Consider the following 24,788-nt stretch of genomic DNA (forward strand, 5'->3'; position numbering starts at 1 on the left):
TTTACTTTGAAAACCCACTTGCATTCAATTGCTCGCTGATTTTTGGGTAAATCAGTGATTTGCCGAGTCTGGTTGGCAACCAGAGAATCATATTCTCTTTCCATGGATTTCCACCACTCCTTTGAATTTTTACTCTCCAGCGCCTCTTTGCAAGTTAACGGACTCGGAACATTTTCCGAAACAAGGGCGTCTAGAATATTGTACTGCTTCTTTGGGCGTCTAGGTTTTCCAATCCAGATGATCTTAGGACGACCGAGGCCCCTGCGTGCCTCCTCCACAACATGCTGACCTCTTTCCTCCACAACATGCTGACCACTCTCGTACTGATCCGTGCTCTCTTCGGAGCTGCCTGCGTCGATGGATAAGTCAGAAACGACTTCTGCATCTCCGGATCCCTGCTGCTGGCGGGCCTCTTCCAGTAGCTCCAGATTGATCGTCACAGCATCACGTCATGATGTTCATCAAATAACACATCCCGTTTCTCGACCAATTGTCGAGTTGATGGATAGTTGATAACCTTGCAGCCACAGAGTACCCAACCATAATCTACTCTTTCCCCTTAGGGTGAAATTTGCTGCACTTCCTCGGAACCTTGCCAGAGCAACTTTAAGAGATCCAAAAATCTTTAGGTGTTTTACATAAGGTCTCTTACCCGTCCACGCTTCAATTGGAGTTATAGTCTCTAATGCGCTGGTAGGGGAACGGTTTCGCAGATGAACCGAGGTGTTGACAGTTTCTGCCCAAAAATGATCTCCCAGTCCCGCCTGGACCAAAAGGTTCTGGACATCTCCACTAGCGTACGATTTACCCGTTCCGCAACTCCATTTTGCTGGGGAGTATACGCTTTTTTTAGCTGTCTGTCAATTCTATGCTGCCTCAGACATTCGTCAAACTGTTTATTGACAAATTCTCCGCTATCATTAGGTTCTTGAATTCAATGAATTTGGGTAGCACCTCGTTCTTCCCACGCAGGAAGTAAACAAAAATCCTCCTGGACTTATCGTCAATGAACGTCAGAAAATATTTGGAACCTCCGAGGGACAGTGTTGGGAAAGGTCCACAAACATCTGCATGTATCAGATCCAAAAGCTCCTTAGTCCAATTACTTGATGCTGATGGAAAAGCTTGAACATGGATTTTGCTAACCATACACGTTTTGCAATTAATATTCTCTGGCAACCGAATATTGTCTATCCCTCGAACTATCCCTTTAGATACCATCTCTTTCAAGCTAGAGAAATTAATCCATCCGTATCTCTTGTGTAGCAAAATCCCATCAACAGCTGACATGGCAAAACATTTACTGCGACCACCCACAAACAAGTACATGTTGCCAATCTTTCACTATGCATTTGATCTCCATCTTGCATCACCTTGGCATTCTCTATGTCAAAGGTCACCTTGCACCTGTTCTGGATAGCACTGCTAACGGAGTAGAAATTTCCGGTCATCTTCGGAAAGTAAAGAAAATTTTTTGCACTGGCCTGTCTGTACCTTGACGTCACCTATACCCTCTGCTTGAAGGAAACCAGCAGGCCAGTCCGCTCTGTTCAGTGTGCTTCTCAAACTTTGTGAATAGGTCTCTTGGGCAACACATATGGTTTGTTGCGCCACTATCCAAACACCATGTTGAGTTGTCAATGTTGTTAATGTCACAGGCGTGCAGCAGGCTGCTTAGGCGATTCACCACATTTCTTGATGCCATGCGGTGGTCTGACTCACCCTCCCTTCGACACTGGGACTTGTTCACCACACTTGAAGCAAACGATATTTTTTCGTTTCTTCTGCCCATAGGTTTTCGACTATAAGTTGTTCTTCTGCGTTGCTGCGAATGCCTTAGTGTCGACTCCTTTTCTTTCGCTCTCCTCCTTTAACTTTATGGTGAGAACTTCGAACGAAAGCAACTTATATCCATAGCGACCACGAAATGTTTAAATTGCTCTGGAAGGCTTGATAGCAAAACGAAAGGGCGAAGCTAGTCGTTTAGCTCTGTTCCAACTCCAGTTAGACTATTTAGAATTTCCACAAATTCCCTTATGTAGGTCGTCATGCTCTGCCCTTGCTCCATCCCTTTATTAATCAGTTTCTTGTATAACTGTACCTTGCGTACAGGTCCGCTTGGTTGATGAACCTCCTTCAACTTGGTCAATGACTCCACAGCCGTCAAGCAATTCTTGATGTAGGCCAATTGAGATGTCTTTACACTCAATGTTATTGTTGCCAACGCCTTACTGTCCAAGGCCGTACACTCCAAAAACCGGAATGCACCAATACAAATCCCATCTGTATTTTCCATGTATCATAGTTCGTCTCCTCTAACTTATCAATTTGATAAAGACCACTCATTGTTCTTAATATCGAGTCACACACCGAATAACTTTAATTCTCCAGTGCCTGGGCCCATAACCTGTTAAGCGGCAGAATTGTTTGTGACTGAACTGAATTGATATACATATTTTCTTATTCTTAATTATTCTAAAATATTCAAAGAAATAAAATCTTTTTCTGAAGAATTTAAAACAGCCTTTAAAGACCAAGAAATTCCACTTAGAATATATCGCGTGCTCTTGCTTACTTACTATCTTATGAATTTAATGAACACAATTACACTTGCAAAAAATTATGTATATAATAAAAAATTCTAAATAATGAAGATACGCAAGAAATTTATAAGCACGAACAAAAACCCGTAATTGTATTCTTTTTTTTTAAACCGATTAGATATATCTGAATTTAAAATCGCTTTGCACCAAAGAACTTTTTATACACAATTTACTTATATATTATATTTAACTATTATGATTATAATCAAATACGAAAAATTCCCAATTTTCAAATTCAATTAGAAATTCAACCAGAAAGTTATATTAGCGATAATGGAATAAATAATATTCCCGACAATGAAAAGACTTTAGAAGAAAATGTCATTGTCGAATTATCCAGTCAACTTCATTCAATATACCCATCAGTTCCTATGAATCGGGACAATTTAATTTAAAATGGGGGGAGTTATATGGCACATTATTCAAGGGCTCTTACCCAATTTATAACCATCTTTGAGCCAAGAGCTAATTTCTAAATAACTCTGACAGACCCTATTTCTGACCTATCTCTGATTGACCCAGACCAGCTATTTTTGTCACCCGCATCCAAATTAATCCCACCCAGATCAGTTTCACACAGTCCGCACCAAACGCTTAACGTAAACACAAATATCCCCTAAGCGATCCCCAATGTGATGTAAACAACCATTTCCGGACAAATTCAGATTTCAAATTTAATTAAAAAATTTCATCATCCTATTTTCCAACTCTCTTCTTTTAATCAATTTTTGGAATAAATATCGTATGCCGAGGTTTAGTTGTGATCGAGTTGTGATTCGAATCGGCAGTCCTTTTTGGAAGACGAGATCGAGCAGTTGATGTAAACAAATAAAACAAGGAGCAGTGAATAAAATATAAGTTCGACCTATTCTTACAGTGAAAATAAAAGTTGGAGGACAGGATCCACCCAAACGCATGAGAAGCAGGTGAAAAGCATTAGCCTAAAGATAAAGAGGTTATTCTATATTCGATTATAAAAGTAAGCAGGAAAACCTAACGGAACGTTACTGCGACTATCCGAGCAGTCGGCCGAGCTGTTTGGATTTCGGAAAGGAACGTTTAACATAAATGCTAAATTACGAATTAAAGACATTGTTGGGCCAAGCAGGCAAAGGCAAAGCTACTTAAAATTATTTAAAAATTTTGGAGCAGCGGCGGGTTTTTCAGCGGCTTCTATTTGTGTTTGTTTCTCCCCCGTTCGCATTCGATTTACTGGTATTTGTAGCGGATGCGCTGTTGTTGTTTTGACGAATACGTCATCATCACTTCACTGAAATACAACAGAAATCTTTATTAAGTGTAGTGGCCTTCAGTGGCCAAAGAAACTCTACTTAAAACGCAATAAAATGCATTTCAATTGCACTCACTCACAACTTGCTAAACGTTGCTAAAGTTGCATTTTAATTACGCAATGGAGTCGGTAGACAGTTGCCAGCGAATCAGGCGGGCCGACGTAGGTCATTTAATAATCGATCGTGCATGCTCCTAAATGCTTCGCCTGCTTCGTGTGCCCTATGCGGCGTCCTGGCACACGCTGTGCCTTCATGCACAAGGTTTCTCGCCGTGTCAGTTGAGGAACGATACGATGAGGTCAGGCATCTTGCCCTCTACTTTGTTTGCCTCAAGTCTGACCACTTAGCTCGCGGATGCTCACCCTCACGCTGTGATGAACGAAGCGGTGGTTGCGACTTCTCAGGCCCCTCCTTCTAATATTCTTGTTACCCAGGATCGCTGCGCTGAAGAAGTGTTCTTGCCGACCGCCAACACTCTCGTCCGTGGCCGATCAGGAGCTTTTCTTCCATGTCGAGCGCTACTTGACTCCGCCTCACAACTTCAACTTCACAGAGCTCAGCGTGAGAATTTGCAGTTGGAACAAGCCTGTTTTTTGGCCTGTTCCCAGTTGGGCAAATCCAGCTGGGAGACTGTCTTCCCCCTGTGCAGAAGACGCGATTTGGATGAGTAGTTTCTGGAGGAGTTGGCACCCCAGGAAAACCTCGTTTGGCCGCCTTTTGACGATCGCCTCATTGTTTATCTTCTCCGCCAATTCTGGGAAATGGAAACCGCTGCACTGCGCCTATCGTTCAGGCTACTCAGTTCGTGGCCCACTTCGACATGAACTACGTCCGTCTTGAATCAGGTGCTTATTGAGTTCGTCTTCCAATCAAGCACCGTGTTGATATGTTAGGAGATCTGTTTTTGCTTATCACAGAGGTTGGGGGTACGTTCCACCCAATTTATATATCCGACGTGATTGCCCGAGCCCAGAAATAACACGGTATGCTTCGTTTAAGATAAATCCCCTTTATCGTGTTAAATTTACAAAAGGGTGAATTTCACCGGCTGACTTGGCTCAGCCGACCGACCGCTCGACCTCGCGTTGATCCCCGATCCCCACTCCGGGTTGGTGCCAATAAACACGCCCTCCCAAAGCTTGCGCCCAGCAGGTCGTTTGGTCTTGGTGCCTGGCGCCGAAACGGCTCACGGTTCCCTACGTTTGGACTCAAGGACTCTGGTTGCGGGGCCTGTGTTGTTGCTGTTGTCTTCCTCTCTGCTCCGCTGCTGCCGCTGCTCCCTCGTAGTCGCTGCTCTTCTGACGTCGCTGCTCCCTCGTCGTCGCTGTTCCCTCGTCGATGCCCCTGCTCCCTCGTCGTCGCCGCTCCTGTTGCTGCTGCTTCTTCTTTGCGGGTGCCATGGACCTTCGGTATCCTTGGCTCACTGAGAATGCCCTATTGCCGTGGCCGGCACCTAATCCGTGTTAGAAGACCGATAGGCTCACCTTCCAGGCATACGCCGGGCAGGATGCGCTTCTCGGTGCCTGGCGGCCGGATCAGGGCACAAAGGGTGTGTACTGACTCCGCAGGACACACCCCCGGTCGCGTTCGTCACTCGCCTCCAAACAGGAGAGAGGCCAGAGGTTTTGGCGTCGCGTCTCCTTTAACTCCAGGTGATACGCTGTGCATACGTCCCAACGCCTGGATCAGGATTCTCTTGACTTTCCCGGGGTGTCCCTGGTTGGTTTCACTGTTGGGCTTGAGTTCCCGAGCTGGCTATCCCTTGCTTTGCTGGATCACACCTGGTCTTATGGTCAGGAACTGACAAGGCGTACGAAAGGCCGATCCGTCGCTTTCGCCAGGATACCTGTCGTGTCCGGGAATAACCTAACCCGACTCGTTTTACCCTTGGGCTTCAGTTCCGCCGCGGATCCTGGATCCTTTTCCCACTTGCTCCTGACTTCTACTATTTGGCTGATTCGCGTACCGCCGCCGGACTTACCCACAGGGGGTCCTTAAGCTACTGATCGCGGATCTTTGCGCACTCGCTTTAAATCCCGCACTTGAGACTGTCGGACTTACCCACGGGGGGTCCTTCAGCCTATACTCCTAATTCCTCCAAATAAACTTTCCTGCTTGAATGTCAGACTTACCCACGGGGGTCTTTCTCTCAACTCTTCCAGCTTCCCTAGAAGACTCGGTCCCGTTAATCCTTGCAAATCTCGCTTCCTGCCGTTAATCCTTCGCTCCTCTGTTCTCGCCGTTAACTTTCTCGAATTCCCGCCGCATTTCTAACGGCGGGCTTTCTTTATTTGCCCCACCCCGCTTGGGCTCCCGATCCGTACTGTTATTGTGCTGGTCATCGGACTTCGTCCAGATACCCCCGTGGCCCCCCTTAGGTCATTTCAAATGCATTTCTGTGTTTTCTGCATTTTTATAAACACAGCTGCGCAGTCGCGGGCCGCTTCGTTCCCCGCCGTCCCCGCTGTCTCCTATAACATTCGAGCACGCCGCGGAGGCCCGGCCGGGACCGTTACGTTCCACGGTGATTCCTCTTTCTCCTTCTTCCGTGCGCGCCGCCGTGCTGTTCCTCTGCCCCCACATGCCGTCAGCACTTGACGTATTTTTTTTCTTCCGTACTTTCTAAACACAGGTGCGCTGGCCCATCCGACGCTGCCGTGCTAGCTTGCTTGTTCCCTCCCACCCGCTGCTGCCCCTCTTGCCACCTGTCTTGGCGTGTGGGAGATCTAATCTCCTTACAACAGACCTAACGTCGGTTCCATTCACTTGAGCGCAAGCTGGATTGTCATCCGAATTTAAGAACCAAATATACGTCGTTCATCAAGAAGTACTTCAATCTGGGTCACATGTCTCTGGTGCCGTAGGAATTGCGAGGTAAGTGCCAGTATTTCCTTCTCCATCACTGCTTCTTGAAGGGAGACAGCTCCACTACTAAGCTGAGAGTTGTGTTCGGCGGTTCTGCATAGAAAATTTTTCATGGGATAAAAGCCTATCTCAGTCCCTTCTTGCCGGGTGGTTGCGATTCTGTTCTAGTTTTGACCAAACTCAGCGAATTAAGTTCCCTCGTTTAGTCATTCCCTGCCAAGAAAGGTTGGAGGTCCACGGATTCTGCGACGCTAGCTTGGATGCGTACGGAGCTTGCTTATATGAATTGTCAGTGTCTGATTATAGGCTGTTATGCTCAAAAAGTCGAGTAGCACCCATAAGAACTCATACAATACCGAAGCTGGAACTATCTAGGGCTGAGTTATTATCAAGACTAATGGCTGAAGTTGCTGATCTTGGAACATATAAAGGAGATAATTATTGTTGGTGTGACTCTTCGATTGCCCTTTCCTGGATTCAAGACGAACCTGCTCGATTTAACTTGTTTGTTTCTAATCGCCTCTCTTCCATACTGTAGCTCACCAAGGCAATGAAATGGCGTTATGTCCCTACTGCCTTAAACCCAGCCGATCTACTGTGAAGAGGTTCTCTTTCCACTGAGCAATTCGGTCCCAGGGCCCTCCATTTCTTCGTGGTTCCAAAGATGATTGGCCCATCGCTATTGGGCCGAAAAATCAATTATCGAACTTTGCGCCAGGACCTTATTGGCTACGGCTCCACCCAGGGATATCGCCGCATTGTCAAAGTTTGACAACTCGTTTCTCGCACTACAGAGAGTGTTCGCCTACATTCACAAATTTTGCCACCGCATCTGTCACGAAGGGATTTCTGTCCAGGATCTTCAAGGAGGAACCCATCTGCTTTTGCGCGTCGTCCAGCTTACCGTGTTTAAGGAAGAGATTGCGGAACTCTGCGTCATCCGTTCATTCTTCCCAGAGCCCATCCTGTCACTTCGGCTATAGTGACTCACTTTCATGAAAACAACCTACACTCTGGCCCTCGGGCACTAATTGCGAAAATCCCTTCTCAATATTGGGACATTCGCGCTAAGCCTCGCCTACTGGTGCATGTCATGGCTGATCTTCCGAACGAGAGAGTTGAAGGATTCTAAAGCTTTGATGTAACAGGTGTGCGGACCGATTTTCTACAAGGCAGAGTGTGGGAATAAGGGCCCTATTAAATGTTATGTGAGCGTATTCATCTGCTGCAGTACGAAGCAATCCACTTGGAGTTAGTCAAGGACCTCTCCACAGCTTCGTTTCTTAGCGCGCTCAAACGGTTATTTGTAACCGTTTGACAAATAACCGTATACACCATACTGATGATACCAATCTGAGTAACATTCCACAATGTTGCTAAAATTAAAAACTTAGTTATTAATTTTCCTGGTTATCCCCAGTTTCCGAACGTATTTATCGTGGACCTGCTTAAAGATCGTAAAGTCTTTGTAATGGGAATTTTTACTTTTTCAGGATAATGTGTCCCAGGACTTACACGGATAATGTGTCCCAGGTACTTTACTCTTCTTTTGAATAAATAATTCTTCGATATTTTTATAGTTAACCCTGCTGGCTTGGCTTGAGATGCGCGGGATGCGTCCATTGGAGGAGATTGCATAACCCGAATGGCAACACCGCAAAGTCATATAAGGGGCTTCTCGGCACCATAAAAGCAGTCTTGTCTTGTGACTCGAAATGAAATATACCTATATCCTGCTCAATATTTCGCTAATTTAGAAAAGAGGTTTATAGTTTGACTGGTAACCATAACCTTTGGCGAAGACCAAGCACTGTGTGATTCTTCGATTACTTCCAGCTTTAAAACCCAATACATTGTGGTGGAGAGGTGCAGAATGCACTTACGGCGAAGGTTTGCCTTATGACAATTAGCATTGATGTGAAAATGCCCCGGATAATCATTCCAAAACTTGATGGGGATGCAAAGAAATGGAAACAATTCCCTAATATATATTTTCATGCATAGTCCATGAAACTAACATGCTAGTAGTAAAATGTTACACACAGGTCCTAGCGTTCAGACCGTGCTATTGTCAATACTGCTATGCTGCAGAACACACAAGTACATATGCATTCACGGCGGGAATAAAAAATATGTAAGGTTAAGTGTAGGTTAATTTAGATAATCAGTTCCGTCAACTTATAGTTAAGAGAAACGATCAATCTGAAGATCTTAAGTATTATCGACTCAAAACCGTCACATATGGAACCAAGGCAACCCCATTAATGGCAACAAAGGGCGTAAATCATCTAGCGATCCGGTCACAGGACAATCCCCGTTAGGGACTGCGACACTCGTAAATGACTTTTATGTAGATGATTGCTTGACGGGTGCTGACTTAGTGGCAAAAGAAGTTCATATCCAAAGTGAGCTGAACAAAAAACTACTACCACTTGTTTTCAAACTATGAAAATAATGCTAATTTGCACTAGTTGTCGTAAAGGCAAAGATTTTCGTGCAACATCTTTGGGAATTGAAAATAGCTTGTGATGATGAACTGCCCTTAGAACTTTAATCACAATGGAAAAAATATCAATCTGCAATTTCTAAATAAATTGCACATTCCAAGATACGTATGTATTTGACGAAAAGGTTCCAGTCACGCAAGAACTAGACACTTTCGTGGACGCCTCAGAAAAGGCCTATGGCGCATCAATGTATGTACGAACAACGTACAAAAAAGCAAACCTCGATAAGGTTGGCCCAGATTAGAGTTGAGCGCAGCAGTCCTAGGTGCAGAGCTCATGCGCAGAAACTGACAAGATTTTCTCTTGTCTTTAGATAAGGTTTCTGGGTTCTTTTGGACTGATTCATCCGTCGTATTAGGGCAAATAGTTTAGATAAGATTCAAAAGTTATGAATCAGTCTTAATGGCGTCACGTATCATCCGCCAAAAATACCGCTATCTTATCCAGAATGTTTGAAACCTGTTGAATGAAAATATTTAGTTTAACGGCAGGTTAAAAATAACCAATGTAACTATATTTACTAACAATGTCATTTTACTATTATTTTAATTCTTTTCATGTTCCTTTTTATTTTATTGGAGCAAAAAAAAAATTAAAAGATCTCGAAGTCATCATTTTCTCACCCGATGCCAAGGACAGCATAGCAAAACCCAGCAACAAAAGGGAAATAGACAATTAATGAATAAATCCCATTCATTCCCTTACGAACATTTAGAGGTTGAGCTATCAGCGTTTTGATAGCGGCCGTATTAATTGACCAGGATCAATTTTACAATTCAATTTATTGTGGGTCAATTTAACCCCAAAACAAATTCCGCGGCCGGTCCAAAACAATGCCGAATTACAAGTGCCTAAAACCTAAGAGCTTGCGCAGAAGCTCCACCAAAGCTCCCAAAGTGCATGCGCTACAAAAGAACAACAAAGTGCATGCGAATCTGGAAGAAACAAAGAATATGGTACAGCTGATAACGGGCAATTAGTGGACCGCTGCGGCTAGTTACACTGAGAGAATTAAATAGAAATACTTATGTTATTTGAAGTCCCAACATCATCCCCCCGTTGAATTCCATCTTTCAACAAAAAATCCTTAGGGGAATGGGACAGCTCATCACATAATATTGCTGATGATCTCAAGGTCCATTATTCTCAGTTGCAGGCTGCCGTGTCCATCTACATCCAGAGAGCGCACGAGCCAGGCGTCAATAGAGTGGCGAGAGTGGAAGGAAACTTCTTTCCGAAATTGCGCGTAGGCGCACCTTTCGATTGCAGGATCGGGAGCCTTCACGGCTAGAGCAGAAGCCACCTTGGCAGCTGCAGACGGCGGCAGCAGCGATGCGGACGACCTCCCCCCATTGGAAGGGTGCAGGCTAGAGTCCAGAATGGAGTCAGACCTGGGCGCTGACTTAATCGGCAACGGTGGCAATAAACCAAATCCCGGGCCAGATGTGGGATTAAGAGTAGCAGCTTTAGAAAATCCATCCTAGACAACTGCCAGATGCGATGTGGAAATAGCGACCACGGGGAGAGCGGTGGATAGCAGGGGCACTGATGAGACGCAATTGGACCCGTCCTGGCTATCATGATCGTTGTTCAGGTTTCGCTCCAATTTCAAATCCGGAAAACCCGATTGGATGTCGCGGTCCAGCGAAGAATCCTGACTGCATGAGCGACAATTTACCAAGAGACCACCATGCACTTTCGTAGCCTCTATGGTTGGTTTTGTCAATGACGGAGCAATGGGACCAGTGGTGCCGTCAAGACGAGTGGAGTGTTCAGGAACCCTCATGGAGTACCTTGCCATTCCCACCTGAATATCAACGCGCACATCAGCGGCAAGCTGGGAGAACTTCCAGAATAATTCGCTCCCAATTTCGCTAGAGCTCAATCGCTCTAACTCATCCTGGAGTGTGGTGAATTTCTTCCGCAACGCAATTTCCAACGGCTCCAGTACCATGATGGTCAAATCTCCCTTCTGCACTGCAGCCTTGACCTTATTATGCAGGGCTTCCATCTCCTGGTAGGTCACTTCTGCTCTTCGCCGCAACAGCCTTTCCCTGCTTGCAGGAACCGAGGCACTAAATAAGTCTCCAGACTCCATTATGTAAGATTTTGTGCAAGGTGCAATGTAATGGAAACAACAGCAACAAATTTTCCTTTACAAAGTTTCCCTTATGCACTTAAATGATCACAAATCAAACCGGGCGCGATCACGTCGGGGTCACAAATCTTTGGGAAGCTGTGGTAAAATCTGGTAAACGGCTGCTTGTATCAATACAGCCATGGCGTTTTGACATTTGAAGAAGTCAACACGGTGGTCGTTAAAGTTGAGGCGATCCTGAAATCACGCAGCACGTCTGTCTTCAGACCCCACTGACGAATCAGCTTTAACGCCAGGACACTTCCTGATTGGGAAACCATTAATTGCCCCTCCTGATACCAATATCATCCCGTGCGAAAAACACGGGATGTGAATAAAAAGATGTGAACTGGTATCACTACTAAAGCACGCCTTTTGGAAGCAATGGTTGTGTGCGTACTTGCCAGAGCTTCAGAATCGGCACAAATGGAAGAATGAATCTCGAAATATTAAAGAGGGATTGCTAGTCCCTATAAAGAAATATATGACTGTAATGTTTGCCCTATGGAACGGGTTCTTAAAACATATCCTGGACCGGTCAATCTCTTTCAGGTAGTGGATATCAAAGACTTCTAGAATATTCAAGAGACACAGTGACTCAAAAAGTTCCACAGTTACCAGAAGAAATCAAAAACAAGCGCTCATTGGACGACATCGTCAATGCCAAACAGTCTGATGAGCCCCCTGTACATCGCAAAAAGGGAATACCCGAGCAATGCCCGTAACTCTAACACTAATGTTGCCATATTAGCCAGCCAAGGCAAAGCCAATAGTGACGGAATTTACTAACAAGCCAGTAATGTTATTCAAACTTCTGGGAACCACGAGAGTAGTAGTTTCGGAATGGATAATGATCAGAATGAATAATGAACAAGCAAGTACCAAGAATTGACAATCGTAGCAGCAAGCAGATCCGAACCATTTTAAAAATCTACGCAGATTTTGAAGCTGGAAATAGCCTAATGCATCTCTCTCGGCAACGTAGAACACCGTTTACCATTGTTGGAACTATAGCCAATTCATTATACGATGTACTTGATTTGACGTACTCAGAAGATATGACCAAAACTATCACAAAGATAAAAGGCTTCAACGTAACCTCCTACAGCTGATCCAGAACTAAACAATTATTGTTGACTCTATCATCAACGTGGTGCATTCAACGATAATGGCTGTCAATGTTCATACAGATCGTTTTATAGGTTTATATGAGGACGAATTCAATAGATGCACACCTTGTATATTTGTATAATTGAGCAGCACATTTGTTTTTACCATTTGCCGGCATACAATGTTGACATTAGATGCGAATTCCAGTTGTTTAATAAATAGAGTGGAACAGAATGTCAGAGCAACCGTTTGCATTCCAGGATGGTATGGTTAAAAACTTGCTTCGTATGGCTAAAAAATAATCTAGCCAATGGATCTTCGCAATGGCCCAATGGAATTTCAGGCTGTATGCCATAGAGTTTCATCAACTGCCAACATAAAGGCAAATGGTTTGCTGAAATTTCCCATTGGTGGCACATCCCGCAATATTAATAAAAGCTTGACATTATAAAACTTGATAAACTGGATTAGTTTGCCCAAAATGGAATTTTTATAGTGTTCTAATCTATCATCAAAAACACTCAAATTGTGTCATACCGTTCAGTTATATGACAGCATAGGATTCCGATCAATCAGTTATGTGGCAGCTTTAATGATCCCCTTCGAACTGACTTATATAATGTCGAATTGGTAAGGAAAGAAGATATGGAAAGTTTGAAGGCGATAGCTTTAAAACTAAAAGTCTAATTCAGTCTTTAGGCGTAGTTACAGTTAGAATGATTTGCTTCTATCACTGTGTGGATTGGTGACTTAAATCATTGCATTAAAATCAATTTGCCCAGTCAATTTCTATGTAGGTAACATTCCTATATAACACCTTTGTTCGAACAGCTTACATACTGGCATCTGTTCTTTATTCAATTCGTTTCTAATCTAATAGCTCTAATCTCGTTTCTAATCTAATAGCTAATCTGATAGCTCTAGGTGACTTTTAAATTTCAGAGCTCATGTGTTCTAATGTTCATAATTCACCGTCTTTATTGCTTAATACGCACCACAACTTTCCCGTGGGCATGTGTCACACGTCACTCGCTCAAATAAACCACGTTAGAAGTTCGTTGGTCGGCTGCTGGACTTGTGTTTCGTTTCAGATCCTGATGGAATTACTCTTTCCAAAACTTTGCCCCTTTCCAATTCTGACGAACGTAATCTATATCATCCCACTCTTGACGTTTTAATCGAAACCAATACTTTAATTGAATTTAAGTAAAAATATTGGTAAATTAAATTAAAGGATACAGTATAAACAAGAATACTATATATTACCAGGTACTCATCATTTCCTCCTAAACTTTTTCTAACCATTCAATGAACATACTCTCAAAAAATTCTTTGCATATATTTGTATGTCTTCGCATATATCTGTATGTTATATTATATTATTTGCTTATTATATATATTTGTAAGTTGGGCATTGGAATAGTTTGTCATTAAAACTTTTTCAAAATAGTTTCCTAAACCGACGCTATAGAAATACGCCATTTATGGGATCGGTATGGGGCGTGAAACAATTTAAAATGAGTCATTGAGCCTTTTTAATGACTTTCTCCCTTTTTCCAAATAACAAAAAAGGGAATTATCTGTTTCACAACGTTATAAAATGTTTATTTATTCGATTTAGAATGCACTGAGATAGAGAGAACAAGGCGGGCCCTTTTAGCATAGGACGGGCGAAAGCTCGTTAACTTAATGACAAACATAAAATAAAGCCGAGCGGCCGAGAAGAGTCGGCTTGCGACTAACAACAGCGATGAGAAAATGATTATATGCTAAACTATAATTATTACATTTATATATATATTTTACATTTATATTGATTCAACTTATGCCGTGGCTGCTGCCTGACCCGACATACTCCCCCCAGTTGAGGCCTCTCCTTCAACTTCATCCTTAAGGGGCAATAGGCAAAGCTTGGTCGTTGCGCGCTTGGTAGTTCCAGAAGCGGTTCTAACCTTCCTTCCTCCCACTTGGCCTGAGTAGCTGGATCCAACCTTTGAAGAAGTACCAGGACAATGATGCAGCCGGCGATCTGAACTGTCGTCCCCAAATTTGTTAAGGCTCGCATTGAACTTATCGGACAGCCCTTGAAGCGCTGAAGATTGAGGCCCAGAATCTCGTTCACATGAGCCTGAAATATCAACCGACGGTTACTAAATCGATTCTCCAAAAGCTGCACTGCGACATCATAATTCTCCTCGGAGATTTCCAAGGAACGGACTGCCTCTAAAGCGGAGTCCCGAAGACAAGATCGCAACCTCTGAAACTTTTCCACCTTACTTATATAAGGATTGCAGCCTACGATTGTCGAAAAAACCGAATGAAACTCAGCCCACTCTGAATATTCTCCGCTGAAAGTAGGAAGAGGAAGCGGAGGCAAGGCTTGAAAACTCCGAACTGGTTCCACCTGCACACTGGAAACTCCGCTGGTAAGGGTGACATTGACAAGGGTCAGTGACCTTTGACATTGGCTGCAGGGCGCCTTGGATCCTCTTCAAATCCTGGAGGATACTCTTGGTCTTGCATTTTAAAATCGCACTCCGAGATGGAGTGAGTTCTCCTGTGACGGCGCCGCTGGAGTTCATCGCCACTATATCTGAGATACGCTCAATTTAGGTAAAAACACGCACAAATTAATTTTGGCGCCAAAATTATAGTTCTTGTTTATTTTATATATTTAATTATATTTGAGCGCAGCGAACACGATTTTCCCACTGTGCGCTCAGAACCGTACACTGAGTTGTGGAATGTATATATATAAACGCTTGTGTGAGTCGAATGCATTTGCAAGTTGAACGTATGTATGTATGTATGTTGGCGGACCGGATAACAATTGTATATATTGTATTTATTTATATAATTAAATGATTTATTGTATAAATAAAAAATAATTGTTCACTGATGCACTGTGTGCCGTTTAGGTTCAAAAATGCACATACATATGTTAAAACACCGCGCAAAAACTGAAACGGGTATGTTCGCACTGTTTTATGCTCGTGGAATTGTTTTATTTATTTTATTAATTATAATTTATAATTAATTAGATCGTCGGGGTCACCAATGTTTGGTCATTGAGCCTTTTCAATGACTTTTTCCCTTTTTCCAAATAACAAAAAAGGGAATTATCTGTTTCACAACGTTATAAAATGTTTATTTATTCTCATATGAAATGGAGTGCCAGAAAGCTCCGAGTTAGAATGCGTATGCACTGAGATAGAGACTACAAGTGGGCCGGCTTTTAGCACAGGACGGGCGAAAGCTCGTTAACTTAATGACAAAGATAAAATAAAGCCGAGCGGCCGAGAAGAGTCGGCTTGCGACTAACAACAGCGATGGGAAAATGATTATATGCTAAACTATAATTATTAAATTTATATATATATGTTACATTTATATTTATTCCATTTATGCCGTGGCTGCTGCCTGACCCGACAGTCATATTCGTTTTAGTCATATTCGTGCAAGGTTGTCTAGTTCTACTTCTTATAGTCTCTTAGATCCACGAATTTATGTATATGGACAGAAAGACTTGGCCTTTTTGGGGTCGGCGATGATTTCTTCTTCCTGTTACGTACACATATTCACGAAATCGAATATAACACTAATAAAATATTCTCTTATACTCTATGTACCAGGTACAAAAACGTAAAGCTAAATTATGTTACTCATAAAATTTAAAAAATCTTACCTTTAAAAAGAAATGTGATATATTATTATTCCAAATATGTATGCTATAAAAAGTTTGACCATCCAAAAAGATTATTTCTTCTGACTTTTGTAGTTTAGATATTACAAAACATAATGAGAATGCAGGAATGGGCGGGGTTGTATCAAAAGTATCCAATCGATATCCTTTAAGCACAGGACTAAAATAAAATGTTATAAAATATTATATAAAAGTTATAGAAATATATATATAAAATTATTATAAAAGTAATGGTTAAGCTATCAATCATTATTAATAGTTAGAGAGTTAAAACACTGGTGGTGTACTTTTTTACACCTGCATAGGCGCAAGTCAGCATTGATTCATGAACATGAAGTTGTCTCCAAATCTTTGTCTTATGATCAGATTGACGCATCTATTCCAAGCATGCATTGGCTGCAGACGATTTTTCCTTTGTCCTTTGGTCGTATGGTCTGTTTTGATGGTTTTGGCCACACTAGGCCATAAGCATTCAAGTCCTATTTGCTAGTAAGTGTATTGATTGCTTCGATTGGTAATAATATAGATATCCAAAAAGACCATGAAGCGTAATGATTGTGGAACTTATGGGCAGGCTGATTCGGTAAAAATGTCCAAATAGCCTTAGCTGTGGGTGAATTTCAAGTCGCAGGTTGAGCCTTGTTATACCCCTGCAGAGGGTATTATAATTTTGGTCAAAAGTGTGCAACGCAGTGAAGGAGATATCTCCGACCTTATAAAGTATATATATTCTTGAGTGGATATGAGCTTGTCCGCCTATCTGTCTGTCTGTTTCTACACAAAATAATCTCTCAGTTTTAAAGCTATCGAGTTGAAACTTTTCACACATCCTTTTTTTGCTTGCAGGCGGTATATAAGTCGGAACGACTATATCCTGGATATGCCATATCTTTGGTGTTTCTTAAGTTAGATGGTGTTGAGTCGGGGCTACACCAGTTATGCCATGTGGAGTGCCGTTGTGCATGAGTAAAAATTTGTGGATTTCTTCCCTGTAGTTTTTTGAATTTGAATGAGCTATCTTTAAGCGTTTGACCAGAGATTTATTCATATTTTCCACTTCTCCATTAGCTTGAGGCCAATAGGATGAAGTTTCGACTTGCCCTATACCGCAAGTTTTGCAGTACTCTTCTAATTCTCGACTTATGTACTCTCGTTCATTGTCAGTTCTTAAATGTTTCTTAAATGTCAAATCCACGGACCGGTCGGCTTTGGGTTTTGTGACAACAGAATACAGTCTCTTTAATGTTTTACGTATTTTGCAAAGTCACAGTCAATACCGTGAAATACCGCACGGCCACCATACCGTGGATCGCAGACGCCTTTTCAAAGCAGACTCTCTTTCATAGCAGAATTCAAGGATCACCATTACCTTAGAACTGTAGTGAAACCGCTCCAAACTCTATTGGACTGTCATCTGCTATTAGCCGAGTTCGATTTCGCGGGTTGAAGTATGCGAGGTTTGGTACCTTCGCCAATGGATCTTCCGAAAGGCATCTCTTTCGGCAACGGATTCCGAAAGGCATCTCTTTCCACCTCGCCCCCAGCTAAGTTGCGAGTTCTTCTTCAGCAATTGTCTTAGCGGTTCCATGTAATGAGTCAGGTCTGGAATGAATTTTCCAATGTATGCCACCAACCCTAGAAAACTTCGAGTTTCTTCCTTGTTAATTGGGTCGCGAAAGCTTCGGATTAAAGTGAAGCTTTCTCAATTTTTGTCAATGTCAAATTTCTCGACATTTTTTCTACGAATGCGATCTAACGTTAAAAAGGGTCGTATTATCGTGGTTATGCTTCACCCAATCTGTTTGGCTAATTAGGTTAAATTTCCATCCCGATTCAAAAATTGGGGGAATCTCATATCCTCCTGTAAGGCAATTTATAAGTCCTTCTTCTCCGTCGCTGCATATCTTAAAACCGCCATTAAATTAATGCACCGAAGCACCGACTTTTCAATGGTGTCACATAAAAAAGGTTTTAAACAATTTTCAGCCATCCAAAAACCAGGCATACAAAAACAGTGTTTTTTTTTTTTGGCTTGTTAGGTTTTAACTCTTCTGCGCAGCCTCGTTTGGGTTACAATTAATTCTCTCTAATTCAATACAGTTTCGGCTTGTTTTAACACAATTTTTGACATTGACAAAAATTGAGAAAGCTTCACTTTAATCCGAAGCTTTCGCGACCCAATTAACAAGGAAGAAACTCGAAGTTTTCTAGGGTTGGTGGCATACATTGGAAAATTCATTCCAGACCTGACAAATCTCTTTAAATCAAATCTGGCTTATTTTTTAACACAGCCTCTCTTCGTGAAGCCATTTTTCAAATCAAAGAATTTACCTTGTCGCCAATGTATTAATGCAGGTTCCCCCAAGAATGATGGAATTTTTATATATATTTAACAATGTTTATTAGTCTTGTAATTAATGCGTCATACAGCCGATCTGTGCGCTTGCTATTTCTCCACAGTAGCTTTTGTCCGCCGATCCCTTTACACTCTCTTTGGCATCATCTCCTCCCTCGTTTGTGGCGTAAGCGACCGTTGCCGGCTCCCACAACTCCTGTTACCTATAAATTTCACTCAAGAGTGCTTGGATTGCTGACGCATGGCGAATGCACCGGTGATAGTAGTTCACTATGCCATAAAATCAACTTAACTCTCAAACTGTATTAGGTTTCATTTTCTGCATGCTTTAAACCGATTTAATCGATGACATTTTTAGTAAGCTAGACTCTATTCGAATAGTTTTTCTTTTGCAACCCATTTGTCTTTACCGAAATCTATCTATAGCCGGAAATCCTGAGCTCCGAAGTTTTTCCAGGTTGGTACTCCATTTTAGAAGTGACCAACCTCATCAGTCTCAGTCTAGCTTTTTTTGCGTTCGGACGTTTATTTTCTGCTAATGTCGCCGCTCGTTTGTTCGGAGTGCAGTGGGGAAGTTACTGCTACGCAGCTTCGTGGGTGTGAGGCCGTTCGGTGTTCATCGATCTGCCGCCGTGTCTATCATACCGCTTGTGTTGATTTACCCTCCGAGGCAATAAAACTTCTAATAAACATTCCAAACTTACTGTGGCAATGTGATAGTTGCGTCATGGGAAACGACTCTCATTCAAAAATTGATGAGTTTAATATGAAGGTTTTGGAGGCATTGTGCAAATATGTCGCTGATAAGTTGCACCTGGACCGAGTGATATAGCCTGTGCTAGATTGGTTAAAAAGATGCTGATATCAACGCTCTAAAATTCGTCAACTTTAAATTGGGAGTTCCCGAGCAACATTTCCCCGCTGTCTTCAAGGTTGATTTTTGGCCCATGTCGGTAAAAGTCACTCGTTTTCTTCATAGAGAACCTGCTAAGGTTATTGACCTCCCTGCGAGACTCTCTCGATCAAACCCTGGAGCGTCAAAAAACCCCCAGTAAGCGGCGCCACTGGAGCGGTTATTTTTCCCTCTTCATATTCTGCGACCGGTCATCATATTCTCCCTCTCCTGAGCCGCCAACAACATTCGGCGCTGGCAGTTATGGAAACTGTTGATGTCACTTCCTACGTTATTCTGCTCCCGTCAATGCACTATTTGCTCCAACAACAGCAGCTGATCCCAAGGTGGGCTGTTTGCATATTATATTCCCTTCTGGACCTCCAGCAACAACAAATGGTTCGTTATCGTCTTATTGTGAGCCCCTCTCTGTTTATCTTATCTTTCTTGGATGGGTTGTCCATTGTGAGACTGACCACTCATGCTCACTTTTCGGCGTCTGAAGGAAATGTTTGTTTACATCATGGTCTGGAGCGTAGAGCATCGCTACGCGTGGATGATCAAAACTATATTAGCTCTATATCTTTAGCTTTACCTGTCACTGGATTCACAGGGCGACTGGACATTAATAGGTCCAATCTGGAGATTAAGGAAAATTTTTGTGTGTCCACGTTGGCTATCATGGAAGCTATGTGTTTGGGATATGTGGCCTCTAGCATCAGGACCCTGCCAGTGCCTTCACATATACCACACTGCCGCCCAATTCCTGCAGTGGACTGCATGGATCGTGCTGCCTTGGGCTCTAATAAGCGCTTAAAAGTTTTCTTCCAAAATATATCTGGAATGCGGACCAAATCCCGCATGGTGCTTTTGAATTCTTCAGTCTGTGATTTTGATGTAATCGTTCTCGTGGAAACATGGCTCAATAGCAACTTTAGTTCCTCCGAGTTCTTTGAACCCAACTTGTTTCAAGTAGCCTTAAGGTTGGCGACCCTATACTGGACCAGCTAGCCGTCTCAATCCAGGGCATTCAGGGCCCTTTCATCATCATTGCATCGTATATCCCACCAAGCAGCGCATTCAGTACTTATCAAGCGCATATGGAAAATATCGCCAGTGTCTGTGGTAGTATGGAGGACCCGACGGCTCTGATGGTTGCTGGCGACTTCAACTTGAGCTCTATTGTTTGGACTTGGGACCCGGAGTCCCTTGGCATTTTACCCAGCAATGTTCACCAATCGCATGAAATCGTTGTTTTGGATGATATTTTTAGCATGGGCCTCTCCCAAGTAAATAATATTTATAATGATTTATCGAGAATTCTGGATCTGATATTTTTAAATAATGTCGTTCATAGTTAAGTAGAAATTTGTAATGCACCATTAAGTCCGTGTGATATGCACCATAATCCATTGTTGATACACATTGAATTTTATAGTTTTCTACCTTCCCCCTCACCTATTTCTTATTATCACTTTAATGAGTCTAACCTTTCACTTATTAATAACGCTATTGTAAGTTTTGATTGGGTTTCCCTGTTTTCGGATGACACGATTGATGATTTTTATACTAAGTTTTTGATTGCTCTTTTCAATATTATCGACAATAATGCCTCCGTTAGGTTTCGAAGGTCGTTCAAGCTGCCTTGGTATACAGAGGGTCTAAAAAACTTAAAGAATAGAAGGGACATATTTTATAAGCGATTTCTAAAGACAGGGGAACAAATGGCTGGTGAGTTGTACCGGCAATATAAGTGGGAGTTTGAATTCCTCAATAAATTTCTATACAACCAATATATTACTGATGTTGAAGCGAGCCTCATATCCAACCGTAAAGCGTTTTGGCGGTTTGTGAATGGGAAAAAATCATCCTCTGATATACCTTCTTCCATGTCTTATGGAGGTTTGGCAGCTAACTCCGATAAGGGCATTTCTAAACTTTTTGCGAAATATTTTGCCTCAAACCTTGAGCCGAAGGTCTCTTGGGATGAGCAGGAGGTAGTTCAGAAAATTTTGCCTCTTCTTGAGGTTGGAAGCTTGGACACACTAGACTAGCCTCAACACATTGTTGAGGCCTCTAGTCATTTTAATGAGTCGCATACACCTGACATAGATGGTATCTCCCCATTCTTCATTAAGAAGTGTATTGCATCCTTAACTACACCTCTGCAACTTCTGTTCTCTTTATCATTATCATCGGGTAAGTTTGCTTTTCGATGGAAAATTACCTCGATCACGCCCATTCATAAAGGTGGCAGCAGGGCAGACGTCACTAACTATCGGCCTATCGCCAAGATATGTAATATTGCCAAGTTACTTGAGCGTATTGTCACCAAAAAGCTAACATTTTTGATTCGTAACTTTATTTCTCACAATCAACATGGATTCTTTCCTGGGCGATCCACCACAACCAACTTAGTGGTTTTCTCTAAGCACTGCCTGGAAACCTTTGAACGCCGATGTCAGGTCGATGCCATTTATACGGACTTCTCTAAAGCCTTTGACAAAGTTTGCCATGCAGCCCTACTTGCTAAATTGTTCAGATTAGGTGCTCATTCCTCCATGTTAAGTTGGTTGGAGTCTTATTTGGCAGACCGACCATGTCACGTTCCCATTGGTGATGCCACCTCGAGTCCCTTTATTACCTCATCTGGCCTCCCGCAAGGTAGCTCTTTGGGGCCTCTCCTATTCATCATTTTCATCAATGACATCTCCTCTTGCTTTCTTTATTCGGACTTTTGGTTATACGCGGATGACCTTAAAGTGTTTAAGGCCATTAGCTGCATTAGGGATAGCTATCTACTGCAGGATGATTTGCGCCGAGTCTCTTCTTGGTGCGCCCTCAATCTCCTTCCTCTAAATTTAGCTAAATGTCATTTCATTCGTTACAGTAAGAGGGCGCTGGACTTATGTACTTCCTATGCAATTGGCAACCATGACCTGCAGCTCAAGGAGGAGGTGGTTGATCTTGGCGTCCTTTTTGTCTCAAATTTAAAATTTTCCAGCCATTTAGACTTTATAATGCCTAAGGCGTATGCCATGTTGGGTTTTGTAAAGCGGCACACAGACCAATTCAAGAGCCCGTACGCGAAGCTTAGTGTTTACGCCGCATTCGTCCGGTCGAGGCTGGAATATGCCTCTATTGTGGATCCTCTATCCTCATACCACAGCCGGTGCCTTCTCCTCCACATATGTACAATTGAGGATCGGCGCACTGTGGCTTTACCTTTCTTTCTTTGCTTTAACTTTCATCAATAACATAGTAATTAGCAGCATTTATTGCCCCATGTTATTGGGGCTTATAAACTTCAATGTGTCCCAGAGGGATCTTCGCTCGTTTGCTTCCTTTCCGATTGCTTGTCGTAGGGCCAATTACCTTTTGAACGAGCTTATTGATAGAGCATTATCATTTTTTAATACATTACCGCCTAGCCTCCGAACTAAGTGGGGCTCAGATAAACAAGCGTTTAGGGTCTTATTGGTTAGGCATTTCTTAAGTAGTATGTAAGTTAGATTGTATAGTAGCCATGTAAGATTAAAATAATCAATGGCGAAAGAGAAATAAATAAATAAATAAACCTCTGCGAAGAGAAGGAAGAATCGTAATCTATATTAACAGGGTTTAAAGATTTCAAATTTATCTGCTAAAACTAAGATTTTTCGGCGGGCATGTTTGACATTTACCTAGTTCAAATTAACCATTTTAGAAATTCGTTAGGTCGGTTACTAACTTATGTTTTGTATCTGATCCTGCTACCTGCTGGAGGGGTTCCAGAGCTTTCCAGACCCTTTGAAGATCCAAATCAGTTTTATAACATTGTAAACACTAAGCGTAAGCATGTATTTTTTCCTCCTTTACTTACGTAAAAATTCGTCTGCGACCTCAGATCAGGCCATTGCCGATTTATTCGCAAAGTTTTTTTTTTATTCTTATTCACCTCCTAAAATCTCGGATCAGCTATACGTATACAATATAATCTTTCCAACTCTCTCTGAAAATATTTTATTATTTAATCTTCAACTATTAACGTTCAAATATTTTATTCTCCCGGCTCGATGCTAAGGGTGGTGCTAAAATACTGTACCAAGGCTCTGAGCAAACTTCTACCAATACTTTTCAACTTATCTTTGGAAACTACGATTTAAAATGGACTACCCCTTAAATGGAAGAATCTTACATAAACAAAAATTCCGATGCTGCCAACTACAGATACAGATGCCAGAGACATTTGCAGGGATTTGCATACCGTTTAGTGAAAGCGAAGAGTTTTTCCATGGTTTCTTCTGAAGACAAATTGGTGTGGTATCCTGGATCTCCTTGGTTCTTCATCGGTCTTTTGGACGCGGTTTATTTTCGTTTTGTTGCCCGCAGGTCTATTTTGCGAGCTAAGGGTGTAGCACTGCTTATGAAATTTTAGCACAGAAGAAATACCAACTGTCTATGGCCATGTATTGTTGCAATGGGAGAGGGTGGGGGTTTTCTTTCCGACTCCCTTTATCTCAAAATTTTAGGCAACGATTGTGGACGTTTCAGGATCCAGAAATATTGTACCTAATGAACTTCCATGGCAACTAAAATCACATGCGATAATCCATTATTTAGAAATGGGAACAATGCTTAAGTTGCAACTTGTGAAATTCAGAAAACTTTTGTGACACGTTCACGTTCTCATATCACATGACTACCCATATTATGACCAATCTAAGCAATCAATCCAATCACCAGAATATAAGATGTAAATATTTATGGCTTAGTGTGAGAAATCAAAATGACGACTTTGTTTGAATCGCCATTGGAGCAAGGATTCCGTTACTAAGAATCCATCAAAGTCACAAATTGAGCATAATGGACATTTATAAAAAAATACCATCCATAACCTTATTCAAAATCAGAACATCTTAATGTACATGCTCGCTGGATGTAAAGCCGGTCTTATACGGTGCAAATTAGAAAATTGGAAATTGGACCTTGTGATGCTGGAAAAAACACATCTTACAATAACTAAAATTTCCACATTAAAGACAATTTTCAGCACAGCCTTGCAACAAACTACCTACAAGACACATCGATAACCTTAATAAGCGGCTACATGATTATTCTCGTTAATCTCAAAGCAAGGGACTTACACAGATCAAAAATAAATTTGGGAGTTTGTTTCCAAGGATTATGACTCCCAAATAGGAGAATCTTTCATCTGACAGTAATCAGGCTTTAACATAAGAAGCATTTGAGTACTCATTTTTGTTTGTAGAAAAAAGGTAAGTTTCGAGGAGGACATCAAAAGCTGTGGAATAGCTCTGAAATTAATACTCGTTTGAGTAGC

At 42.1% G+C, this 24,788-nt stretch overlaps 1 protein-coding gene across 1 annotated transcript in view; it reads right to left on the bottom strand.

The window, feature by feature from the left end:
- LOC26514684 (glutamyl aminopeptidase) overlaps positions 1 to 24,788 on the bottom strand; it is a 414,401-nt gene that overhangs the window by 42,970 nt on the left and 346,643 nt on the right. The window contains exon 6 of the mRNA XM_044714905.1: positions 16,200 to 16,377. Within this exon, the coding sequence (XP_044570840.1) occupies positions 16,200 to 16,377 (178 nt within the window). The remainder of the gene's footprint in view (positions 1 to 16,199; positions 16,378 to 24,788) is intronic.

Source organism: Drosophila ananassae, chromosome 2R (assembly GCF_017639315.1).
Source record: "Drosophila ananassae strain 14024-0371.13 chromosome 2R, ASM1763931v2, whole genome shotgun sequence".
NCBI classification, from domain to species: Eukaryota; Metazoa; Arthropoda; class Insecta; order Diptera; family Drosophilidae; genus Drosophila; species Drosophila ananassae.